General features: G+C 34.6%; 1 protein-coding gene across 1 annotated transcript in view; it reads left to right on the top strand.

The window, feature by feature from the left end:
• Dpyd (dihydropyrimidine dehydrogenase) overlaps nucleotides 1–26,272 on the top strand; it is an 800,444-nt gene that overhangs the window by 606,555 nt on the left and 167,617 nt on the right. Inside the window, exon 19 of the mRNA XM_090333954.1 lies at nucleotides 10,241–10,383. Coding sequence (XP_090190080.1) covers nucleotides 10,241–10,383 — 143 coding nt within the window. The remainder of the gene's footprint in view (nucleotides 1–10,240; nucleotides 10,384–26,272) is intronic.

Genomic DNA, 26,272 nt, shown 5'->3' with positions numbered 1-26,272 from the left:
TTCTTTAAATACAGAATCATATCATCTGCAAAGAGAGATAGTTTTACTTCCTCTTTCCCTACTTGGATCCCCTATATGCTTGTTTCTTGCCTTATTGTACTGGCTAGGAATTCTAATACTATGTTAAAGAGTAGTGGAGAGAGTGGGCATCCTTGTCTCATTCCTGATTTTAGAGGGAATGGCTTTAGATTTTCACCATTAAGTGTAATACTAGCAGTGGGTTTGTCATACACAGCCTTTATTATATTAAGGAATGTTCCATGGATTCCTAGTTTCTCCAGAGCTTTTAACATAAAGGGGTGTTAGATCTTGTCAAATGCCTTTTCCGCATCGATTGAGACTTTGTCACCCTGCACTAGAATTAACTCCAAATGGATCAAAGACCTGGAGGTAAAAGCTGACACACTGAAAACTTTACAGGAAGGAATAGGAGATACACTAGGCCTCCTTGGCACAGGTCGAAACTTTCTTAATAAGGACCAAGAATCACAACAAATCAGAGAAAGGCTGGATAAGCGGGACTGCATTAAACTGCAGAGCTTTTGTATGGCAAAGGACATAGCTAGTAAATTAATTGGGAAGCCTACAGAGTGGGAGAAGATCTTCACCAACCAAACAATGGACAAAGGCCTCATATCTAAAATGTATCAACAACTCAAAAAATTGAATCAATACAAAATTAATCTCCAAAGTAACAACCATCCCATTAAACGATGGGCCAAAGACTTCGAGTCTTCTCTGAAGAAGAAACAAAAATGGCCTATAGACACATGAAGAAATGCTCAACATCACTGGTCATAAAAGAAATGCAAATCAAAACAACTCTAAGATTCTACCTCACTCCAGTTAGAATGGTCAGGATCAGGAAAACTAATAATAACAGATGCTGGAGGGGATGTGGCCAGGAGGGATTACTACTACACTGTTGGTGGGAGTGCAAACTCATTCAACCACTATGGGAAGCAGTATGGCAGTTCCTCAAAAGGCTAAATATAGAGTTCCCTTATGACCCAGCAATTCCACTACTTGGCATTTACCCAACCATCCAGAAACAACTAGGGCATACTAAATCCACTAGCACAACAATGCTCATTGCAGCATTATTCACCATAGCAAAGATAAGGAACCAACCTAGATATCCGTTAGTTGATGAGTGGATCAACAAGTTGTGGTATTTGTACACAATGGAATTCTATGCTGCTGTCAGAAAAAACAACCTCGCCTCATTTGTAAGGAAATGGAAAAACTTAGAAAAAAATCCTATTAAGTGAAGTAAGCCAGACTCAAAGGAACTTAGGCTCAATGGTTTCCCTCATTCGTCATAATCAGTAGAAACCTTGGGCTCTACTAGCAGAGATCTGCAATAGAGCAAAACCTTGATACATAAGGCCATATAGTATGAAGCTAATTGAAAGGACCTCCAGGATATTGAAACAAAAGCCATATAAGGAATGATTGTTGTCCTTAATGTACTATGTTATCTCTCATCTCCTTTGCTGTCCCTTGGGTATCACATATTGTTACAGTATCTCACTTTGTTATCTGATATATTGAATTTATTTGTATTTGGATATTTGAAATTTGATAGGGAAAGAGGGAAAACCAAGACAGGGGAGGGTGAGGTAGGGGGTTGGGGGGGAGGGTAATGGGTACCAAGACATGTGAAAGTGTATCAATGTATGTGAATTAATGCACCTTCTATCTGGCAAATATCATGTAACCCTTTTATTAATTACAACAAAAATATATTTAAAAAGAATAACTGATTTTGTATAATCAAGTCTTGATTTTTAATCCCTGCCCAGCTCTCAGGAACGAACATTGGACAAGTTATTTATTCAGCTTTATCTTTCCTATCCTTGTATCCAAAAGAGAGGTGATAGCCCCTTTCTTCCCAGTCAGGAGGGTCCATTACACAGTGTTTATGAAGGCCCAGCATGGATGTCTGCCCATGGAAATCACACCATGAGTGATGGGACTTCCTGCTCCTTCTGCTAATGGCAGCTAAAAGTTTTGTTTTGTTTTGTTTTAAATAAGGAATAAGGCAAGGCCCCCTCTTGGTGACTATAACTAATTTTATTGCATTAAAATAAGATTCCTGATACATGCTAGGTCCATATTTATTGAAAATGAATTGACTACAAACGTACTGAATATGTTCTGAAGCAGATAAACATTGCCAGGAAGATATAAAGACTTAAAAGATAAATCAACACAACTGAAATTTAAACTTTTTCATAAGAAGAAAATTCAGCTGGAGAGAGAGAGAGAGAGAGAGAGAGAGAGAGAGAGAGAGAGAGAGAGAGAGAGAGAGTGAGTCTAAAGTAATAACAACATAAGATGAGTGAACTCTCCCTTTTATTTTTCACAGCTCTATGGATAGCTCCAGTTCCTTCGAGTGATGCAGTTTCTAGTTGAATTATGCTAATGTTCTCATAGGACCTTAATCCATGTGGAAAGATGTATTTTTAAATAGCTGTGCTTCACGTATTTACCAGTATATTAGCTTCATTAACATTTTAAACTTGTTTGAGTGAGGCATAAATTTGTTGAGGCTTGATTTATGTGTAATGTTGTAAAAAAAATCAATCTTTCAACTCCTAAATCCCTAAAATTCTTGATCTGCCTGTATTTGCTTTCTTCTGGATGGTGTTAAAACTATTAACAATTAGACAGTCAAAGTTCAATTTCTAATGAATTTGTTATCCACTTAATTCATTATGTTTCAATTAATGTAAGCAAATTAAAACTACATTTTCCTTTTGTACACACAGTAAGCACAATTGAGTATTATAACCCAATTTTTGTTTTATTGCCAGCTAGAGCTATTATCAGGAGTTTACTGTGGACTTAGTTCTAACAATTAATTGTGTAATGGTAGCTGTCCTAGGAGTCAAATGATTAGGGGGAAAAACAAACAGAATTAAACTCAATTATTCAATATTCCAGTTATCCATAATTAACATATGTTCCACACTATCTTGCCCATTAAAAAGTCCCTTTCTCTTCAGTGATTCATTCAAGAAAACTAAATCACCCCTCCTTTTTCAACAATAAACTACATTTCTGTTGTCATTAAATTGTCCTTATATTGGTTTAATGCACAGACCTTTGGACTATCTAAGAAAAATTCTTAAATATATTGATATCTACCTTTGAGTTCGTTTTTTTGTTTTTTTTGTTTTTTTTTTTTTTACTTTAAGAGCACTGGGACACTGCTAAAGGACAGCCAATAGAGAAGGAGGAAAAGAAGGAAGCATGCAGGCTTCTCTGAAGCTGTCAGATTCTAAAGTGTTCTATTATCATTGGCATCATGCTGTTGTCAAATCTAAAAAATCATTTCACTCTGGAAGGTAGCTTTGAGATTCCTTAAAAAACAAAATCCAAGAAACTATCCTATTTTCCAATGATATCATTTTGAGAATTTTTCCAAAAGATTACAAGTTAAACACAGTAAAGATGCTTGGAAATCCATGTTCACAGCCATACTCTCCATTAAGACCAAGGTATGAAAATGGCCTGATGCCGTTTGATGGGGAAATGGATCAAGAAAAATGTGTGTATATGTATATATCTATATATATGTGTGTGTATATCTATGTATATATCTGTGTGTATCTATGTATATATATGTGTATATACATACACATATATGTATATATACATACATTCATCCATTAGGAAGAATAATGTTATTTGCAGAAAAATAAAGAGTCTGGAAAATAAATTGTTACATGAAGTAAGTCAGATTCAAAGGGATAAAGGGTGTTTGTTCTCACTCCTCTGTCAAACTTGGATATAAATTATAAACATGTATGAAAACATGCAAAATCATCCATATATATTTATATACATAAACAATTAAGTGGAAGATTCTGATTTGTAAGTACTTTGAACAACTTACAATTTAATGATATGAAGACCAAGAAGCTGAAATACGTTTTGTCTGGAGGTAGAAAGTCAAGGGGAGTGAGGACAAAGAGATGGTGAGAGGAAAGGTGGACAAATGCAGTCATAATATTCAATGTACTTGTGTGAAATTGGAGCCAGGTAACTTGAGGTGATGGGTAGGGTTGGAAGAGATAAAAGAGAACAATGGAAGCGATAACAATGGTCAAGATCCATTATTTTCACAAATTGAAATGTTGAATTAAAATCCCTTTTTACAACTACTTAAAGATAATAGAAAAAAATTTAAAGGATTCTACAACCAGTTGTTTCCTTAAGCATAAAGAAATTCATAGTAGGGGAAGTCCAGATAAACCAAATACAGAGCCATGTACTGATGGCTCACAGCTATCATCCTACCTATTTGAAGATCATGAGATTTGGAGATCATAGTTCAAAGTCAATTCCGGCAATAAAGTCTGTGAGACTCTTTTTTTTTCTTTCATATATTTTTTATTGTAATTAATGGAAGGGTTACATGATATTTGCCAGATAAGAGGTGCATTAATTCACATACATTGATACCTTTTCACATGTCTTGGTCCCCATTACCCTCCCCCCACCCCCACCCCTCATCTTGATTTCCCCCGTTCCCTATCCAATTTCAAATAACCAAATACAAATACATCCGATATATCAGGTAACAAAGTGGGATACTGTAACAATATGAGATAACCAAGGGACAGCAAAAGAGATGAGAGATAACATAGTACATTAAGGACAACAATCATTCATTATATGGCTTTTGTGAGACTCTTATCTCCAATTAACCACCAGAAAACAGGAAGTGGTAGAGTACTACCCATGAGCAAAAGAACTCAGAGACAAGCATCCATGCTTCAAGACCAAGCACCACAAGTGACAAAAAGAGAGAGAGATTCCCTGAGAAGTGAATTGCTTTTAAGGATAGTACAGATTACTTTAGCAAATCCTTCCACAATTTCTAATTAGTACTCTTGAGAATATAGACCATTTTCGCTCTGAAACAATTTTGCTGCAGTTTTCATTGGTCTGTAGTTGTCAAAGTTGGTAAAGTGAGCTGAAGGAATTTTCTCCCCACTGCACTGATTTTGAGCAATGGAGTTCAGATTCAAACATCAGTACTTACTCCATTGTCAAATGTTGTTGCAGACAGTAATTTAGCCTTTAATTGACTATCTAGAATGTATTTTCATCATCCTTATGAAATTTGTGATATTTGAACAAGCATAATTTACTTAGTAAAACACTGGCACACAGTGTATACTTGGACTCAAATTATTTGCCTTGAAACAACCTACTAAGATTTAGAAAGCAGTTGTTTAGGCTCATATACTGGGTATATGGTGAGGACACAAACTTATTAATCAGAACAAAGAAAGACATAGGTGTTTAGTACTGTGTGGATAGACAAATGTGGATAGGAAAATGAAGATTGGAAGAGAGGCAGAGTCATGACATAAGCACATATGTATATCAATTCTTAATTAATAACAGCTAGTAGTACCATTGCTGAAATTGTTTTTAAGATACCTTACAAATAATATCATTTGTAAGACATTTCCCGCCCCTCCCCCAAAAAAAGATCAGATGGACTCACACCTGTAATCCTAGCTACTCAGGAGGCTGAGATCTCAGGATCACAGTTCAAAGCCAGCCCAGGCACTAATGACCCACAAACATTTATCTCCAATTAACCACTAAACCACTAAAAAATAGAAGTGGTGCTGAGACTCGAGGGGTAGGGTGTTAGCCTTGAGCTGAAGAGCTCAAGGACAATGCCCAAGCCAAGAGTCCAAGCTCCATGATTGACCAAAACAGCAACAAAAAATTCAGATAGAGTAACTTAATACCAAACCTCTGCTTTTTAAAAACAAAACGTTATGTGCAATTTATCAAAGAAACTATAATTTCAAGGCATGATTTGACTTTTACATTGTGAGGACATGTAAGGAACAGATTGATTAGAAACAGGAAAAATCTAGCTCAACTCCTCCTTGAGAGCCACTACAGTGAAACTCAGAATTCTTGGGAGAAACATTGCAAAGCAAAGAGTGGTTCATTTTTGCTTTTCTTTTTTTCTTTTTAAATTGGAACAGGTAGCTTGTTTTAAAACATGGGGCTCTAGAATGACCTCTGTTTTATTGAAGGATTCTGTATAAGTGAAGCAGCATAGCTTAGTGAAACTGATTTCCAGTTGTGTTTACTTGGCCACCCATGTAAATGAGAGCTTAATTTAAATTGCATGCTATCTACTAGTTTCTCAAGAGGACAGGATTTCAATTTCTTGATTTAAACTTTATTTCCTTCAGGATGGAGTCTACATTTACATTTTTCAAGCCTCTCAAACTGCCTTCTTTTTCCTCAGTCTTTGTCCTAAAAGCTATTATTACAACAGTGACAAAACCATAACAATCTCATTATCAATTCCATAGTTGTCATTTGTCTTGCACTTTACTTGATATGTGTGTATATGCCTCAAGATTGTATTAATATGCATATTTTCTTTACACCAAAGGTTTTATCTTTATTAAAATTACTTTTTATTCATACCATATTAAAACTAAACAGGAATTTATACAATATCTTTTAGAAAACTCATTCAATTTCTTCCACACATTTAATTTATTTTGTGAATGAAAGTCATTGTAAAACTTATTCTCTATAAAATTCCTGAAACTAGAGTAATTATCATATAAAATCAGTTAAGTGATTTTTTTAAAAAATCAAATGGAGTTTATAATGAATATAGGAACTGAATTTACTATTTCCTGGTAATAGGACACTGAATTTCCCTACAAAATATAATTACTTTTTTAATTTTTTAAAAAAAAACAGAGATGCCTTTATTAGTTTTAAAGGTTTTTATGTTCATTAGGTAGATTAGAAAAGTTTTAGAAATGAAAGGGAAACATGAAAGAGAAAATGTCGTATTGACCTAATTGAACATCTTCAAATGCCAGCGAAGATTTGCTGATGCTTTTTAACACCTGTGTAATAATGTTGCCCTTTAAATGTAACTGGTTAAATTTTCAAAGCTGAGTCCTGGGATTTTTCCCATTTGATGTCCATTAATATCAACTGGAATATGCAGCCAATTCCCTGTATAGCACTTTGAAATGTTACCCCTTAGTGCTAATGATAGTCTTCTAACAGTGCAGTTAGAAATAAATTATTTATTTGCTTAGTTCAAATTTCCTTTAGTCTCTTGGGTAAACTCAATAAGATGGGAAGGGGAGAGAATTTCAATATTTCTTTATTACTTCAAAGTAGCATGTATATAAAGAACCCATTAGCTTAGTTTGCATTGGGCAGTTACATTATACAGAGATAGCTATACATTTGTCTGAAGGTTGAAGTTGTAGATTTCTATAAAAATGTTGCTTTCTTATAACTGTTATTCCCACTTGGGTTTCTTTTGTTATGCTTCTAAAGAGATATATAGTGCATATGTGTGTTCCTCAAGTTCTCCCATCCACAATGTCAGCCATTTTCTCTCTCTCTCTCTCTCCCTCCCTCCCTCCCTCCCTCTCTCTCTCTCTCCGTCCCTCCCTCCCTCCCTCCCTCCCTCCCTCCTTCCCTCTCTCTCTCCCTCTCTCTCTCTCTCTCTCCCTCTTTCCTTTCTCTCTCTTGCCAGTCCTGAGGCTTAAACTCAGGGCCTGGGCATTGTCCTCGGGCATTTTTCAAGGCTAGAGCTCTACTACTTGAACCACAGCACCACTTCTGGCATTTTCTATGTACTTGGTACCAAGGAATTGAACCCAGGGCTTCCTGCATGCTAAGCAAGCCCTTTACCACTAGGTCATGCTCCCTGCCCTTATGTCAGCCATTTTCAATGGTTAAGATAGAAAACCTAAAAACAAATCATTGGTAAATACTTTTTATACAACCACAGAATCAGAATCTCAGTCTCTAATTTCCCCAGAATTACAACTGTGAGTTTTTCACATCCATTATGGAATTCTGAAATGTTAGCATTAAGCAATCTTGACTAAGAAATACTGCTACAAGAATTTTTTTCTTTAGTCCATATCAGAGGAGCAAATAGACATTTCGACATTTTTGCATGGAAATTTAGTTTTATCTAAATTGCAGTCTGTGGAAAGGATCAAAAGAAAGGCATGTTAAAAACATGACAATTCGTTCTAGAACATTTTTTCACCATCCAATCAAGAAGGTACCAGCCATCTGCCCCATAGGCACAGCTTTCCTCATTTACAACACATGGGAGCAAAATAGTACATGGGTTGGAATTTGTGGCCTTGACTGCCACAAGATTATCTCCTCTGTCCACAGTTTACATTAGGTTTAGGTCTGGTGTTCTACCAGTCTATGAATTTGCAAGAATGTATAACAGTGTGTACCCACTATTAGCACATCACATATATGATTTTAATGTCTTAGAAGAATTATATCTGCTCTACCCACTACTCTATCCCCCTTCCCCTGGATGCATACTCCCCCTAAATGTTTCCTTTGTTCCATCATTTTGCATATTCCAGAATATCATGTAGTCAACGGACTAGTAGAACCTTTTCAAATCAAAGGCCAATCACTTTAAGGAAAGATCATTCTGCTCCCTTGAAATCCTGCAATAAGTCAGTATTGATAATCTGGTGTTCGTGCTTATGGTGGTGGGAGTGGTAATGCCAGTACTGCATGAGGCTGAACCCATTGCTGATTTGTGTTTCTTGGCTATTGATTTAAGGCAATTTCAAATTCTTCCAGTAGTGGAACTTATCTTTAGTTCATGGAAGGACTTTAAAAAGACTATTGACTTTTGAGGGAACACTAGAATTATCAAATTATATTTCTATTATAAAAGCTATGCACTATCAGGCTGATAGTGTATAGCTATAATCCCAGCCTTTGGGGATACACAGATTAGAGGATCATGAGTTCCAAGGTAGCAAGAAAAGAGTTAGCAAATATAAATAAAAGGGCTGGGATGATGCATGTTGGGGAATACAATACTTGACTAGCGTGTACACACCCTTGGTTCAACCTTCAGTACTGAAAAATAAGTAAATGAAAGCATTAGATTACACTGGGATGCTTAATCTTTAAAGCTCCAAACTAAGGATCATATAGTATGTTCATATTTGAAATGACCACAAAATGCTTTCTTCATCTATATAGTTTATATGACTATTAGATGATAATATGCTCATGATATTTGGCTAATTAAAATATATGGAAAATACATAAATGTATGCATAGAGACAGGTCCTAATTGATGGAGCCCAATAAGTTCTCCCAGTTTCAAACTTTCTAATATATGAAAAATGACATTAGGCTCACTATATTTCTCAGGACTGTGTGAAATAAATGTGCACATTAATTTGGAATCTGTAAGTTTATCAGCACTGTGCCTGTTTGGGAAGTCTCTATTTTCACACCAGCTGTGTTATGCATTGCTCAAACATCACATATTGAATTGTGTTGAATGTCTACTTATGTTGTGTATGGGATTGGTTGTTTCAGTTTCCAGAACCTACTGTTCCTTGTTCTTTTTATAAAACAGATCCTTAAATATTCTCTACGATCTTTAGTGCATACCCAATTGTAGTTTGCATGTTATATAGGAGTTCTAAGGCTGCTGTAACTGTTTGCATAGCACAACTTCAACAACTGCATTGAAAGTCCTTGAAATAAGGACTCATCCAATGACAAGTTAGTGTATACCAAAGAAAGGGTTCATATGTTATATGGGTATACATCTTAGAGGTGGAGAAAAGTGAATTTTGTGCAATGTGAAATGTCACCATTACAGAATGATAAGTATAGCCAGACACTAATGGCTCACAGGTGCATTACTATCCATAGATGCTGAGGTCTAAGGGTCATGGTTCAAAGCCCACCTGGGAAGAAAAGTCTTCAAGATTTTTTAATCTCCTTTTTTTATTTTTATTTTTTATTTTGCCAGTCTTGGGCTTGAGATGAGAGCTTGAGGACTGTCCTTGGACTTTCTCAAAGCTAGAGCTCTACCACTTGAGCCACAGCACCACTTCCGACTTTTTTTCTACATATGTGGTACCAAGGAATCAAACCCAGGCCTTCGTGCATGTTAGGCAAGCACTCTACCACTAGGCAAGACTCCCGGCCCTTTAATCTCCTTTTAATCAGTAAAAAGCAATCAGTGGATCTGTGGCTCCGTTGACAGAGCTCCAATTTTGAGTGAAGAGCTAAATGAGAGCTCACGGCCTTGAGTGAGTTCAACTCCCAGTATCATTGCAAAAGTAAAATCATAGTGGTAAATATGTCACTGTGCTTCAGTGGCTAATGTCCTACCTATTGGTTTTATTTTCTCTAGGGACAGCTATCAGACCTATTGCATTGAGAGCTGTGACCTCCATTGCCCGTGCACTGCCTGGATTCCCTATTCTGGCCACTGGTGGAATTGATTCAGCTGAAAGTGGACTTCAGTTTCTCCACAGTGGAGCTTCAGTCCTTCAGGTAATATTTGCGTCTGTCATTTTAGATCTTACAGACATACTGTGGGGAAAAAAAATCATCCTTTAGAGCCTCTAAGAGAAAGAAACAATTAGGAATCAGAATGGCAACTCTCCTTAAGCCCCTCTTCTGAGTCTTAAAAAGCCAAAGGTTTGCTTTCTGCCCCACTAAAGGCATGCTCTTAGCTGTATAGTCATTCACTTATCTGTGTCCAAACTAAAGGTGACCAAATAACAAATGCAAGCAGTATTGCCATATAAAAATAAATGTACATCAAAATCTGTGCAAGAAAAATCTGCTTTGAGGAGAGTGAAATTGAAGATGAGGCCAATACATGACCTAAGGAATATGACAAGCAATTGGAGTTATTTCAGACTTGAACATGGACTTTCTGGCAGACATACAAGAAACCATTTGGTTTCATAATTTCTAACAAACAAATTTAAATTTTCAACAGCTTGTGGTACAAAACTAAGGAGAATTCTGCTATTTTCATAAAGGAGAATATTTTGAAATATATTCTTAATATCACCTGTATAGGTCATAAAAGTTAAATAACTTTTGATTTTAATTTTATCTATTGTATTTTATTTCCTCTCTATTTAGGCCACTTTGTCCGCAGACATTTGATGGCCCTCAGTCTCTCTGGTTCTGGGATTATAGGCATGTATCAGCATTCAGAGCCAAACTTTATTATGGATATTATAGTGTTTCTCAATTGTGGCCTAGTGTTAGTGGCACATTTAGAATAGGTTTATCTCTGAGGCACCTGAGTCTGACGTGGACTTTGGATCAAATAGTTCATTAGAATAAGTAGGTGCTATTCTATTACACTGTCTTCTCATTCCTTTTTTATGGCATGTATGATGGTAATTAGTAATCAGAGTTTGATGTTATGTTCTCTGGCAAATCATGGTGCAAATTTCTTGTGTTTCTGATTTGATTATCAGAATTAACATTATCTAATGAAATATATACAATATGGTATCTTAGTCACAAATATCAAGATAGTAATGGAGACACATTTCTTCCCAGAGGTAGAATAGATTTATTTTTCTCTGTATCCAGACCAAATACAACAAAAGGCCTTATATATAAAGCTAATATAAAAAAAGAATGAGGGCCAGGAGTTTAGCCTAGTGGTAGAGTGCTTGCCTAGCATGCACAGAGACCCGGGTTCAATTCCTCGGTACAACATACATAGAAAAAAAACAGACATGGTGCTGAGGCTCAAGTGGTAGAGTGCTAGCCTTGAGAAAGTCCCAGGACAGTGCTCAGTCCTTGATCCCAAGCCCAAGTCTGGCAAAAAAATAAAAAGAAAAGAAAAAAAGAATGAAATGAGGATAGAATAAATACTGGATATGGCTTCAGGACCCTAAAGAACAGCATACAAGACTGATTGTTTAGCAATTGGCATATATGTTCATAAGGAAGTAATTATGCCAGTTTTGGGTTCTACATGTTTATCTCTTAATATAGATTCATAGAGAACCTGAAACTAAGAAAATGGAGTCCATTGTACTAATACTATGGTACATGCTAAATATTAATTTAATAAATTTGTTAAAATGTGCCTGAGGGATTTTTTAATCAGAATTATGAAGTCATTGTTCATACAACTCTGCTTTGGAAAGGTCCAGACACTTTTATAAAGCGTTATAGTACATTTTCTCCAAGGTGGTTGGGCTAAAACTGTAAATTTCCACATATAGAATTTTACTGGTAGAAAATCACACATTATTTACAAATCCTATCATTAGCTTGAGTCAGACTAGAAAACATTGAGTCCACTAGAAAATATTGCTACGCAATTTTAGCTAAAGTGCAAAAAAATCTGAATGAAGACATATTTTGCGCAGTCATTCCATTCCGTGAATTGCTGGACACTTGAATTTATAAATTTGGCCTAGTATTTCAATAGGGTGGAGATATCTAATATTTCAATCGTGTTTCCATTGTAACTGAATTTCACCCTTCTTTCATTTAGCCTTTCATTTTCTATACTTCTGGACTACTGAATGATATTAGAGGAATTCTAGTAGCTCTGCCAAGTGGATTTATTCCAAATTCATAGTGTTTAATGTCAGCTGGGCTTTGGGTACTAGTCAGAATCCCTTATTTGTTTGCCTCGGTTTCTTACCAAATTCTCTCTAGTAGTTAGTCGGGGCTTTTGCATTCATCTCAAATACCTAAACCTCTCCATTGTTGCCCTCCTATTTTATCTAGCTTCCTCTGTTTAGTGTTCTTATTATTTAACCTAATCCCTTCTCTGGTACTATCATGCTACTGCACAAAATAATCAAATGTATTCTTTACAAGAGAGGAGACAAATGCAATGTATATAAATATCTAGGTTATGATGCAAATACAGTGGGAGATAAAAATGGATACAGAAATAGTAGTAGAAATTTATTTTTCTATTCTTCTTTTACACTTACACCATCTACTGCATATATACACTATTGATAAGTGCAAAATGAAAATAAAGTTTATATTCTTAGTAATCATTTCAGTTTCCCTTTCAAATGAATTCATGCATTTGAAAATTAAGGCAACTGACTAAGAAAAGTACCCATGCTTGAAAACTGAAAAGTTATTATAGTTCCATCAGTTGAACATATGCCATAGAACATCTCCTTTATTAATTAGAATTCATCACACAGAAATCACCCATCAATTCATTTATTTGTTAAGTATTCTATTTACTTATTAGAATCCTACTACACTAGGTGACTAGCATGATGGAAGACTTAGAATAAAGCAGACAAAATCTACTACCTCGCTAGGCTTACATTCTAGCAAGGGGACAGAATATATAATTAGTATGAAATGCCATTATCTAATATTTACTAGGATGATAAATGGGGTAGTGAGGGTCATATTTTACTGAAAAGTTAATTGAAAAGTGAAAGTGGTAAATCCAGGCACATTTTTATTGAAGTAAACCTTGTTTATAGCATCACTTGCTTTCATTTTCCCCCTAATTTAGTTGAAAAAAATCAAAACATACTATAAACCATCTTACAGTTGACAAACTGAAAGACTTCCTTATTTGAGATTGCCTTTTAATAGATGGCTTTTTTTTCTTTGAAGTCTTTTTACTCCTTCTAGGAATATATCATTTTTCAGTGGCTATTTATTTTATTATCTTTTTCGATAACTTAGACAAGGATGTCAACATTTCAATGGTAAGACTCAATCACTTTAACCTAGACATATTTGCTGACGGTTTTTCTATTGGTTTGAAAAATGTCACAGAGATTTTTATGAGAATGTCATTGACTCTGTAGATATCTTTGAGAACTATGGACAATTTAACATTATTAGTTGTTAAGCCATAAAGACAAGGTATCTTATTTATTTCTGTACTCTTCAGTTTCTTTCATCAATTTTCATAGTGGGCAGTATGATATCTTTTACCAACTTAGTCAAATTTATTCTCATTTTTATGATTTTAAAAATGAGCTTGTTTTCTTTATATAATAGTATGCTGTTGGAATATAGAAATCCTACTAATTTTACAGTGATTTTATATTCTATAACTTGTTTTATGGTAGAAACTTTAGAGAATAATTTGTATAATACTGTGTCATATATAGAGATAATTTCTTTTGTGATTTTTTGATGCCTTTTATATATTTTTCTCAACTTAGTTCTCTGGCTAGACATTCTAATAGTTTGCTGAAGAGTAGTAGAAAGAGTAGCTATCCTGATCTTACTCCAGATCCTATAAGGAATACTTTCAATTTTTTACCATTATTGTGTTAATTCATATTACCTCTGTATCTACTTTTATCATGGAATGATGTTAATTTCTGGTTATATCTGTGGATTTGTTGAGACAGTTATCTTGTTGTCTGTCCTTACTCTGTATGACATCGTATTGGTTGATTTCAATAGATTGAAAAATCCTTACATCCAAGAGATATAGCTCATTTGATCATGTAAATTATCTTTACAGTGCTATAGAATTTATCATCGAATTCAATTACTATTACAGGTATTTTATTCTCATATTCATTAATTGATGATATATATGTGTCTTTTCTTATAAAAATCCTTATATAGCTTTAGTATCAGGATAATAATGGCTTTATTCCCTTCAACTTTTGTAAGTATTAGTGAAGGGTTGCCATAAATTCATTTAAAAAATGTTTAGCTAATTCAGCAAGATATCAGGTCATGAGTTATAGTTTCTACTGAAAGTTATTTTTATTACTGACATGATTCCTTACTATTATCCTATTCTACTAATATTGAACTTGTATTTCTTTTCTAAATTTCTTGAATCATATTAGCTTTTTCAGAAATAGAAAAGTCAATTTGAAAATTCAAACTATCACAAAAAAACTGACTAGCTAGAGGGATTATGAGGGGAAAAAAGAAAAAGAAAGGTTTCAGTATCATAATTCCTGATTTAAAATTATATCACAGTTCTGTAATTAAAAGAATATATTGATGGCACAAAAATAGAAAATGTAGACCAATGAAACAGAACAGAAGATTCAGAAAAAATCTAAATCTTGAAGTAATAACCATTTTTAACTATAGACCAAGAAGACAATAGGCAGATGAATGATTAGATAATCAGCTAAAACTGAATTCAAGTCCCTAAATAACACCTGGTATTATACAACTCGAAGAAGAAAATATAGGAGAAATCTCCTAAACAAATATTGGCTTTGACACCAATATTTTAAAATAAAACAGCAAAAGCATAGACAATGCAAGTATAAAATAAAGAAATGAAAATGCATCAAACCACAAAGCTTTTCCGCACCATAGGAAATGAACAGCAAATAGAATAACAGCTTACAGAATTAATGTAAATATTTACAAACTACTTATCTTTTAAGGCAACAATATAAAATAAATAAAGGAAGGAAGGAAGGAAGGATATGACCTTACTAAAAATAATCATGAAATTTAAAAAGGTATTTCTCCAATAGGTTTACAAAAAGATATTCACCATCACAAAATATCAGGAAAATGCAAAGCCCAAAATAAGATCCACTTCACACCTGTTGACTGGGCGGTAGGGGGTAAGGGGAGTTGTGGGAAATGCAAAGGAAATGAAATGGACACCTTGTACATAGATATACATTTCCAGGTTTGTGAAATATTACTCACAGTGACCAAGACAATGAAACAACTTAAGTGACCATCAAGAGATGAAAGGCTCATGTCATTAAATATTATCATAAATTATATAAAAATACAGTATTACTGATACTTGATTTAAAAACAATCCTCCCATTTGAATCCTTCTATTTCAACATGAGAGAATGTTACACTAAAGTCTCTAAGCCACATAAAAAAGGAAAATACTTGATAACTTTTTAATAATATGTGGACTCTAAAAAATATGAAAGATGGGGCCAGGAGGTTGGCCTAGTGGTAGAGTGCTTGCCTAGCATGTATAAAGACCTGGGTTAGGTTCCTCCATACCACATACATAGAAGACAGCCAGAAATGGTTCTGAGGCTCAAGCAGTAGAGCTCTAGTCTTGAGAAAGCCCAGTGACATTACTCAGGCCCTGAACTCAAGCTCTGGACTGGAAAAAAAGTAAATTAAAAAAAATGAATAAAAATATGGTCTGGGAGTTTGGCCTAGTGGTAGAGTGCTTGCTTAGCATGCACAAAGACCAGGATTTGATTCCACAGTACCACATAAGTAGAAAAAAGCTGGAAGTGGTGCTGAGGCTCAAGTGGTAGAGCTCTAACCTTGAGAAAGTGCAAGGACAGTGCTCAGGCCCTGAGCTCAAGCCCAGGACTGAAATAAATAAATTAAATAAACAAATAAATAAATAAATGAAATATGGAAGGGCAAACATTGAGAAGAGTGGGAGTGACTGGCAAGGAATATATTTGGGGAGCTGAAGTTCATAAGGTATAAGATTACATTGATGTATGCCAAATGAGTTTAGAGCTCTAAGACAAAAATTGTAGTTCATAATAGTGTATACTGGAAATTTTCTAAGAGCATAGATTATAGGTATTGCATTACAATTATCATCACAACAACTGTGAAATAAGAATATGCTAATTGTTACATTCATATTAAATCATGTGGTATATTAAATTCATAAATAACAAAATTAAGAGAGCTACTGTAATGAATGCTGAATTAAAAAAAAAAAAACTAAAGGATCACCTAAAGTGAACTAAATAGTACAGATCATTTGTCTAGGACAATTTTGGAAGGAAAGTGATTATTCCAAAGAAGCCAAATGCAATATTCTGTGTTAAAAATAAAATTCAGAACCAGTAATGGATTTATGTTCCTGAATAGCTGTTCTTATAATATTGTCAGTCAACCCAATTGACTTCTAATTTGTTTAAGTAATTCCAGTGTCTTGAAATCCCTTCCTTTTCATCTTATTGACAGCCTTTTATTAGTTAGAATATGCAAATTAGAGCTATAAAACAGACAATTTCAAACTATCAGTAAATTTCAGGTACTGAAATTTATATACGCCTCCTTGTTAAATTACATTTACAAACTCATTGTAAACTCTTGAGATCCTAAAATCATTTTAAGACTACAGTAGATGAATAAATTTGCTAGTTATTATCAACTATTTCATGAAAAGAATAGTAAATAATGTCAGTAATTCTCCTTTTTAAGTAATTTAAGGGAGACCTTTACTAAATTGATATTGTTTCCCTAATTAATTTTGTGCTAGCCCTAAGGCTTGAACTCAGGATCTGGGCACTCACCCTAAGCCTTTTGGTTCAGATCTATATATAGCAGCATGTTTCCTGCTTTTTTGATGGTTACTAGTAGATGGGAGTCTCACGACATTCCTGCCTGGTCTGGCTTTGAACCACGATCCTTAGAACTCTGTCTCCTGAATAGTTATGATTACAGGTGTGAGCCACTGGCACCCAGCATAATTAATTTTTTAACTCCAGTTTTGGCTGGTACTTCTAGACCCTATCCTCTAATGAGTCTCATATAGCATTTCTCTGGCTTAAGCACTAGTCTATAATTTCTGATGAAGCACTATTTAAGCATTTCTATTGGAGGCTAAATCCACTCTGTCAGCTGATTTTTAGTAATAGATCTCATCAGAAAATGTTCATTCTCCTACATTGTATAGAGTTAGAGGTAATAAATGCTATGCTACCTCTTTTACATGATAGTCGGTGGATTTCTATAACTTAATGACTGCCCGTAGAATTCTATCCCTTAAAACCTTTGACTAAATCACCATGCCAAAAAGTGTAAGAAGCCCTCAGGTCATGCATACACATTTTCATTAAGATTGTATCAGTGATTTTTTTAAATTTTTGTCTTCTTTTGTTATATGTCTTTTACTGAAGACAATAGAGAGTCCTGCAATACAACTGGAATTGCTCAATGGGTCTTTGCTGTAGAGTATCAAGGTCACATGGCAGTGATTCATTGGGCTCCAATATCCAAAACAGATGTTCACAGTAATCACAGCCTCTTCCATGGTACTAGTTCAGACTAAGTGGGGTCTCTGAATCTGACCAGAAAATGTTTTTTGTTTTTTTTTAAGTTGGAGGAAAGTGACATTGTTGGAGCAGCCAGTGACTCTGTTTCTACAAAAGGGCAGTTGAGTCACCAACATTATCTTAGTGATAATGGATATGAAGACTTCAGGGCTTCATGTTATTGATGGATAGAAGATAAAAATATTGTACACTATGTTCTAAATGTTTTGCTGCGTAGGTGGAAATGATATATTCAGTGATTTCTTATTTTTACTTCCAGTGCCTTCCACTTGAAAGCCAGAACATGATATACAAAAAAAAAAGAGTTGGCTATGTTCAAAAGGATTTTTAAATGGCATCAGGACTGTTTCACATAACTTGTAAAAGGAGACATTTTTCTTTCCATTATGCAGTCTCTCATTTCCTCACTCTAATGAGTATTTAATTTACAATTTCAAGAGCAATTTGCAAGTGGTTATTTAAAGAAAATAGAAACTATATTATTGCAATAATATATAAAGAAAAAATATGGTTTTGCTATCATTTCAATGCAATTCTAATTGCTATGTTAATTATTACATTATTTGAAATTACTTTAATGGAAGGTTGTTCCTAAAAGGTTGTAATTTAAAAAAAAATCTTGATTCCAATGCAATAAATGTTGTTTATAAGCAAAGAGATGAAATTAAATGGAAACCCCCTATGCCCATTCTCCACTTGACCAAAAGGTTCACATCTAAATGTGAGGGAAATGAATGGAAATTAAATCTAATATTTTTGGAATACTGTTTTATTATAAACAAAAAGAATCTCATTGCAAGATGACTCTTTTAGATAAGGAAAGAACTACAAGCTAGCTACAGCATCTATATTTGTAGCCTAATGCAGTTTCAAATAGTGCCAAAATTTGGGGACTGTGAACAGAGCATTTATATTCTCTTTCCCTTTGTCTTGCATAATATGCAAAGATTCATATTTTCTCCATCCTTTTCTTATTTGCCACTCTTTATATATTTCACCAAAGTTTAGAAATATCATTTCTCTTTTATTTTTCCCCTTTCTGCTAGCTCTCATTGCTTGGCGAGGCACCAAGCAAAAAAATGCTCAAGGACAGCCTCCAGGCCCTGACTTCAAGACTCTGAAATGGCAACCAGCACACACACACACACACACACACACACACACACACACACACACACACTTCCCAGTTGTGTAGTTATTGTTACATCCCGTCTTTATTTTATAAAAACTATGTTTTCTTTGTTCCTCTTCTACATGAAATGAGTTGAGAGTGAGCATAATTGATGTTTAATAGCCATGTCATAACTTGTCCATCCCAGAATATAAAAAGATCATTCTAGGAGGAAATATATTTTTGAGTACCATCAATTACTACTTTTCTACTTTCACAATAATTTTCATTTCTTACAAAGTTCAAATAAACAAAATTGATAGTTAACTTAGCTACCAGAATCTTCACTTTCTTTTTTTCCTATCAGTTCATAAGCTAACCTCAATAAAATGTTTCAAAAGAAGTCCAAAAATTATTCTGAACAGTGTCAAATATTCCAAGGTGATTGTTTTGAAAATGCCACATTGGTTTGGATGTATATAATTGAATATTTATTTTAAAACCCACCTCAACAGACCTAGATTGCATAGAGATTTATCAACCTCTAGGCCATAGTGAATATACTGTAAACAATATTAATGATATGCTGAATATTACCTTCTATTTTTCACCAAAATGGCTTTTGCTCTTATTCACTTATCACATACAAAGCTCTGGGTAGGTATATCAGTAAGCATTTTAAACTGTCTTATAGATTGTAGGTTTGTGACCTCATGGCATTTGTAAGGACATTTATAATATCCTTGGGTGCATTCCACCAGAAGGATAAGATAAACCGTGGTTTCTTGTTTTACCCCATTGTTTGTGTTTGCCTTGATGTTTTGTTTCAGAGTGCACAGGGGCAAAGGGAGAGAGGCAAAGGACCAGCAGAGGAAGAATTCTTCCAGCAGTTTAGGCCATGATGCCTTTGTCAGGGGTCACTTTAAGTTCAGTGAGAAGCATCAGGAGAATGACAAGTCTGCAAGGACAAGGACTTTACATTTTGCAGGCCACTCTTCCACCTGCTTTGATTCCTAAGACCCAGGAACAAATGCCTAGCTGGTATGTTAAGCCTTGTACCCACAGAACATTTTGATCATTGTTAATTCATCCTTTTCCCCCCTCGAACAGTTCTGTTCTCCTCTTTTTTAGGATTAATGACCTCTCCCTTTTCCCTTCATTCACTATTTTCAAACATGTATTCATTTTTACTGTTCCCACTTGGCACTGGTCCCCAAATCTGCCTTTATCAACACAAGTTCTTCCTTAATATGGAATGTCTATGCTATGCTAGTGCTACAACCTCATCATTCACTAGATTCTATACAAAGGAAATGTGGTTAAACATTAATCTAATATCAAATGAACACAAAGCTGCTTCAGGTATTACAGAATGCCATACTATGATTAGTAAACTTTCCCCATGGTTTAAAAGCTGATGAGATTATATCATCCTAAATATTTCTTTTGCAATAAAGTCTGAAAACACATCACAAATACACATTTTACAATTGGCTCCCTCCTGAAGAGTTTCTAAGCATGGCACTCAGTTTTATTTCACACTATTTTACTATAATCAATCCCAGTTATCACTATTTTTGATTACATTTTAAAATAACATGGGATTATTATCTTATTATTGAAATCAGGTTCATGGGTTATAGCTACCTTTCTCTTTAGGTGACTTTTCTCTCTGCTTTATGACAAATATCCTTATTTTAATGGGTTCTAAACAGATTTACTGTATGTGTTGAAATTGGTTTGTTGTGGTTTTATTATTGTTGTTGTTTAATTCATCTTTGCTTATTGGAGAAGTGATTTTTCTTTGTAATACTAATAAGCCAAATCTTAAATGATTTCCTTTTCCTAACCTATGAGCAAATTTATACAGATTTATGTATAAGTTCAGGTTTGGTCACTACCTCCACAATGTATCTCGAACAAATTATCCTTCAAAACTATTTTCTTGGGAAAACTTCAATAATTTATTGATGCAAGGTAGCAGTTTGATCATGTTCCATCCTCCTCTTCTTTTTTATGTACTCTTGACTTTCTTCCTAACTTGTTTATGGAATGAATTAAGTTTCCTGCTCCTCTTCCAAGATCAGAAAAGGTGATTATTTATTGGTTTAATATTTGACTTTAACTAGGATGTGTTTGAAGGTAGAGAGGCAGAGCAGAAAAGAATAAAGGGAAATAAGGCATTGTTAAATGATAACTGGACCACACAATGCCTACAGGTTTACCCCCCAGAATGTATCAAAGCTCAGAGATTTGTTTTATAACGGTCAATGGTATTTCTTATTAGTGAGGAAAGTGGCAGCTGAATAAAGTTCTGCCTTGTTCCTCTATATGAGATATGATGTTTGGTTTAGTGTTCCATTTTACAAATCTTTATTCTGAACTTCCTTATTTTTTTATTTGTTTGTTGGTTTGTTGCTTGTTCCTCTTTTCTACAGGAACTGGGTCTTGAACTCAAGGCCTTGAGTGCGCAATTAACCCACACAGTGATTATGCTTTATCACTTGAGCCATAAATGTATTTCCAGCATTTTTTCTGATTACTTGGAGATAAAAATCTCTCAAGTTTGTCTGCCTGGGATGGCTTCAAACTGGGATCTTTATATCTCAGCCTCCCGAGTAGCTAGGATTGCCGGTATGAGAAACAGTTCTCAGAAATTCCTTCCTAAGGAATTCATCTAAGAAGCATCTGTTGGTTCTCACAGCATTGAAAAATCTCAATTCATTCTTCTTAACACCTGGATGCCATGGCTATGTGCCCAGAATGGTTCTTTTACCATTTGTATATCCATGGACAAGTGGTGAAGTCATTTGCTTAATACCTGACCTCACCATTTATTAGCTGGATTAATTTGGATTTCTTTTTAAATATCTGCAAATGTTGCCTTATTCATTTACAAAACAGAGCTTATACTGTTCTTCCTATTACCTCGTTAAAAGAGAAAAATGATATTGAATATGTGAAAGAGTATCAGTTCCAACTCCCTCAGTTTCTAATTCCTGCCCCAGACCTCAGAGCTCTGCCAGCCTTCTCATTATCTGGTAATGATTGGCATGTCAGGGAACCTTCAACAGTCTGGTCCAGCTCTCAGTTTAATTGTATATTGAGTATCAACTCTGATCATGTCTGCCTCTAATTAATTATAAATTCCTAAGAGACATGGTAGCAAACTTATGTAATTCTAGTCATACAATTGACATTTATTAAAGGTTTTCTTGGCATAGATGATAATGACTTACCAAGGAATAAAGAATAAGCAAATAACATGGGTACACATTTATTTTGGCAGTATAAATTGTGTGTCTGCAAATGATGAGTATGAAAGACATTATAGGCAATCTCAAAGTTCTCAGAGGCCTTGAAACATTTCTCCAAAGGCTTTTATGGAACTTAGAAAAACAATAAATGTAAGGTTTATAGTAAATAGTAAGGAACATTGCAATCAAAATATCTCTTCATTACAATTGACTGTCAATTCATAGCAGCAGACTAAGTTTAGACAAGACAACTATTGCCTGGACTAGATATATAAATAAGTTCAGCATTGAGATGAAAATTTGTGAACAGTTGTACAGGGTAAGAGATTTATTACCAGTTAAAATTTTGACACAGACATTAAAAAATTTGAATAGTATCAGAAATATTCTGTGAAAATATGTGTAGATATTTGACCTGCAAGATTTTTTTTCATCTTCCTTATATATACCCTAAAGATGATCTTCAGAATAAACTTTATGCATTGGTTTACCTGTTATACGTTTGTCCTAAGGAAGAAAATCAGATAACAAGGTAAAATACTGTAACAATATGAGATAACCAAGGGACAACAATAAGATGAGAGATAACGCAGTACATTAAGGAAAATAATCACTCATTATATGGTTTTTGTTTAAGGAAGGAGGGAAAACAAGATGAGGGGCTGGGGTGGTGGGAGGGAAATGGGGACCAAAACATGAGAAAGGGTATCAATGTTTGTGAAGTAATGCACCTTCTATCTGGTGAATATATTGTAACCCTTCTATTAAGTACAATATAAATATATAAAAATGAAAAAGAAAATCATGCCTTCAATGTTATCCAGGCAAAATGCTTTAGGGAAAGGTTAGAATATTTTATTGCAGACTACTGAACAAAGTGCATTTTGGAGGAAAGAAGACCAAATGGATTTCTGTTTTAACTAAGTGAAACATCTTTCATAAGCTTGGCTCTCTAGAAATACATGTCTATGTGTCATCTATGTGGGATATGCATCATAGTTACAGCGTGGTCAATTTCTCAAAGGCTTTGGAGACAGAATCATGAATTCTTACAGATTCTAATTACAACTTGAAGTCATATCACTGTGGGAAATTAAAAATGGAAACAATTAGAGAAAATTCCAGCCAAAAGAAAAATCATACTGTGGAACAAACAAAAAAGACACACACACACACACACACACACACACACACACACACACACACACACACACCCTCCAAGTGAAGCTCAGGAAAGTAAAATTTCCTTCTCAAAAGTCTCTGCAATTCAACTGTGGATCAATAGAGTATAGTCAATGCATTACCAGGAGAGCATTAATTTGCAATTACCACAGGTGATCTGATCGTCTGTTCTGTCCATTGACACCAATGACCTTTAGTTGAAAGAGAGTCTGTAGTCATTATTTTAAACAGAGCAACAGAAAGGCAAAAGAAAGTATAGGTCACTTTTCAGTCATAAATCACATCTAAACTTATTTGATCTAAACATAAAATACTTTGTATTTTAGCCCACCAGTCATCCTATGATGGAGCATAATGAGTCTGAGCTTAAACATGTCTGTTTGTATATGGAAAGAATAAAATATACATATTAAGATAGTGTGGAAAACTGACTTAAGAGGAACCTTCAAATGTCCCGAGTTAAATATGTAACAAAGCACAACCACAGCAACTTCTACTGAAAAGGTGTTCCATCTTCTCAAAGTGTGGCACTTGTTGGAATGATGAAGTGATTAGGAAGGATTATTTTAAATACTCATTCTAGCTTTTGTGTGTATAGACAAGTTGGTTGAGGTCAAGAGGGCAAAGAAAGCAACAGGTGGAACAAGAAAAATGATGGACTGAAGGACCAAAAGCAGTGGATAGGATAGCAAAGCCAATCACAATATTCAGTTGAAGTAAGACCTGTTGGAAGACTAGATGATTGTGGAGAGAAAGAGAACAAGGTACAGTTTCTGTAATTGTGAGTTTCAAGGATGGGAAAACTATGAATGTTTTTCTGGCCACAGACTGGATCTTCCAGATTCCAGGGTGTCTTACTCTGCAGATACATATCGAGCTGAAAATGAGTATCAGCCTATTGAAAACTCAAGCCATACTCTGCTGGGCTCCTCTTGACTTCCTTTGTTTCAGGTGAGGGATCTGAATGAGTAGAAACTCAACATTTCTTGAAACTAAAAATTAGAGCATGGAAATGTAAGCCTCCATTATCTTCAAATCAATTGGTAAGACAAAAAAAATGGCAATCTTTGTAAAGAATCAAATTTCAAACTTCTGTTGAAGGTAGGGATAAACATGTTACATATGACAATATTTAGTGTATTTTTATGTGGACAGTGACAAGTTTTCAGTTGTCATGCTTTAAAGGGCAGGAGCCATGGCTCCTTACCCCATCTCTCAAAATCAGTCATTGTGTTATGTCTCCTAACTTACCACATGACAGCAGAAGCCCAAACAGACTGCATAAAGTGAGAGAAAAGTTGTAAGGTGAGTTTGGTATGGATAAACCCAGGACTGCATACATACGTGTGTGTGTGTGTGTGTGTGTGTGTGTGTGTGTGCGCGTGCGCGCGTGCGCGCGCACATTTGGTTTTGCACAATCAAAAAAGTTGCATGTTCATAGGATATGACCTCTCCCTTAGACACTTACTAAATATGGGTAATCTACAATGACTTTAGAAAAACAGTAGTATTATAAGCCAGAGAATTATATAATTATGAAATGCATACTATAGAATCAGAATGTAAGCAATGGTTTCATGTTTGAGACAAGACTAAAATATAAAAAAAGGAATCCAATTTACCTGTATTTACTTTGTCTTTTCTTTAGCCTAATTTATGCTAATAATTGGTTTAAAGCCTTCAGTGTATTGACTTGTGGAGAGGAAATGGTAATTGGACTTCATACTCTCAAATCATGACAGCTGAAATTTATATATTCCCCACTCTCAAAATTCTATGTTGCATGGTTATTTTTGGTGATTAAGTTGCTTAAAATGTAGGCATAATCATTTTTTTGTCCTGGGATTAAATGGAGTAACTTATCTTAAAAATTGATCAGTCAATATGAGAGAATAAAAATTATCTTATCTTAGTGGAGATAGATTTTCATGAAGATAAAAATTTAGAATGCAGTTAGTTATTTTTACCACGGAATGAGATCTGATGTGTTACATGCATACCAACATTGTCTGCCTGGTGAACAGTCCTTCATAATTTTTCTCTCAGTTGGCCTTCACAATAGCTATGAAGAAGCTACACTGAGACAGATAGAAAATAAATCTACACAACCCCAGGCTTCTATAGTCGCAAGTATTGTTTGGAAAGAAGCCAGAAGACTGGTGTATAAATTAGTATTTGCTGTAAAGAATAAGTGAGCAATTTCTGAGTAGCAGAAAAGATATTTTTTTAGAAATTCTTAGGCATTGTGTCTGTCTATGCTTAAAATACAGAATGATATATGATGAAACAATTCTGGCTGCATCCCAGGAAACACACACACACCTACCACACCAGGAAACACACACGCACGCACACATACACACATACACACCCTACAACACAGAATGTGTGATCTAAACAGATACAGTGGTTTGCAGGTTGTATATTAGATGAGGGCAAATCATTTTGAATGCCAATATTTGTACAAATTGACTTAGTAGTAAATTTGATCATTTGCTTTGAGCTTCTTACAGTAAGTTGATGAAGTGCTGATGTTATTTAAATTAGGAACTTGGAAAGATTAAAGAGTTATTTAAAATGAAAATATTTGTCCTGATCCAAAGAGAAAACTGGACTATTATGGATACTGAACTTTCAAATTAAATGAGAACCCAGGAATAAAATAGATTTTCCATAGCTACTCTGGGCTCCATTTTCTGTCATTTATTGTAGTAGAAAATAGATGGCTATGTATTAATATTTTACCATATATATTTACATGCTTAAAAATTAATAGCTTAGAACATTGCATGTCTTGAATTTGGTACTATGTTCTAGCACTATTAAATGATATCCTTACAAAATTCTGAGTTATGCATTCC

Source organism: Megascapheus bottae, chromosome 6 (assembly GCF_031878675.1).
Source record: "Megascapheus bottae isolate mThoBot1 chromosome 6, mThoBot2.hap1, whole genome shotgun sequence".
Taxonomy (NCBI): Eukaryota; Metazoa; Chordata; class Mammalia; order Rodentia; family Geomyidae; genus Megascapheus; species Megascapheus bottae.
The sequence above is the reverse complement of the archived record's forward strand: the minus strand, read 5'-3'. Positions and strand labels throughout refer to the sequence as shown.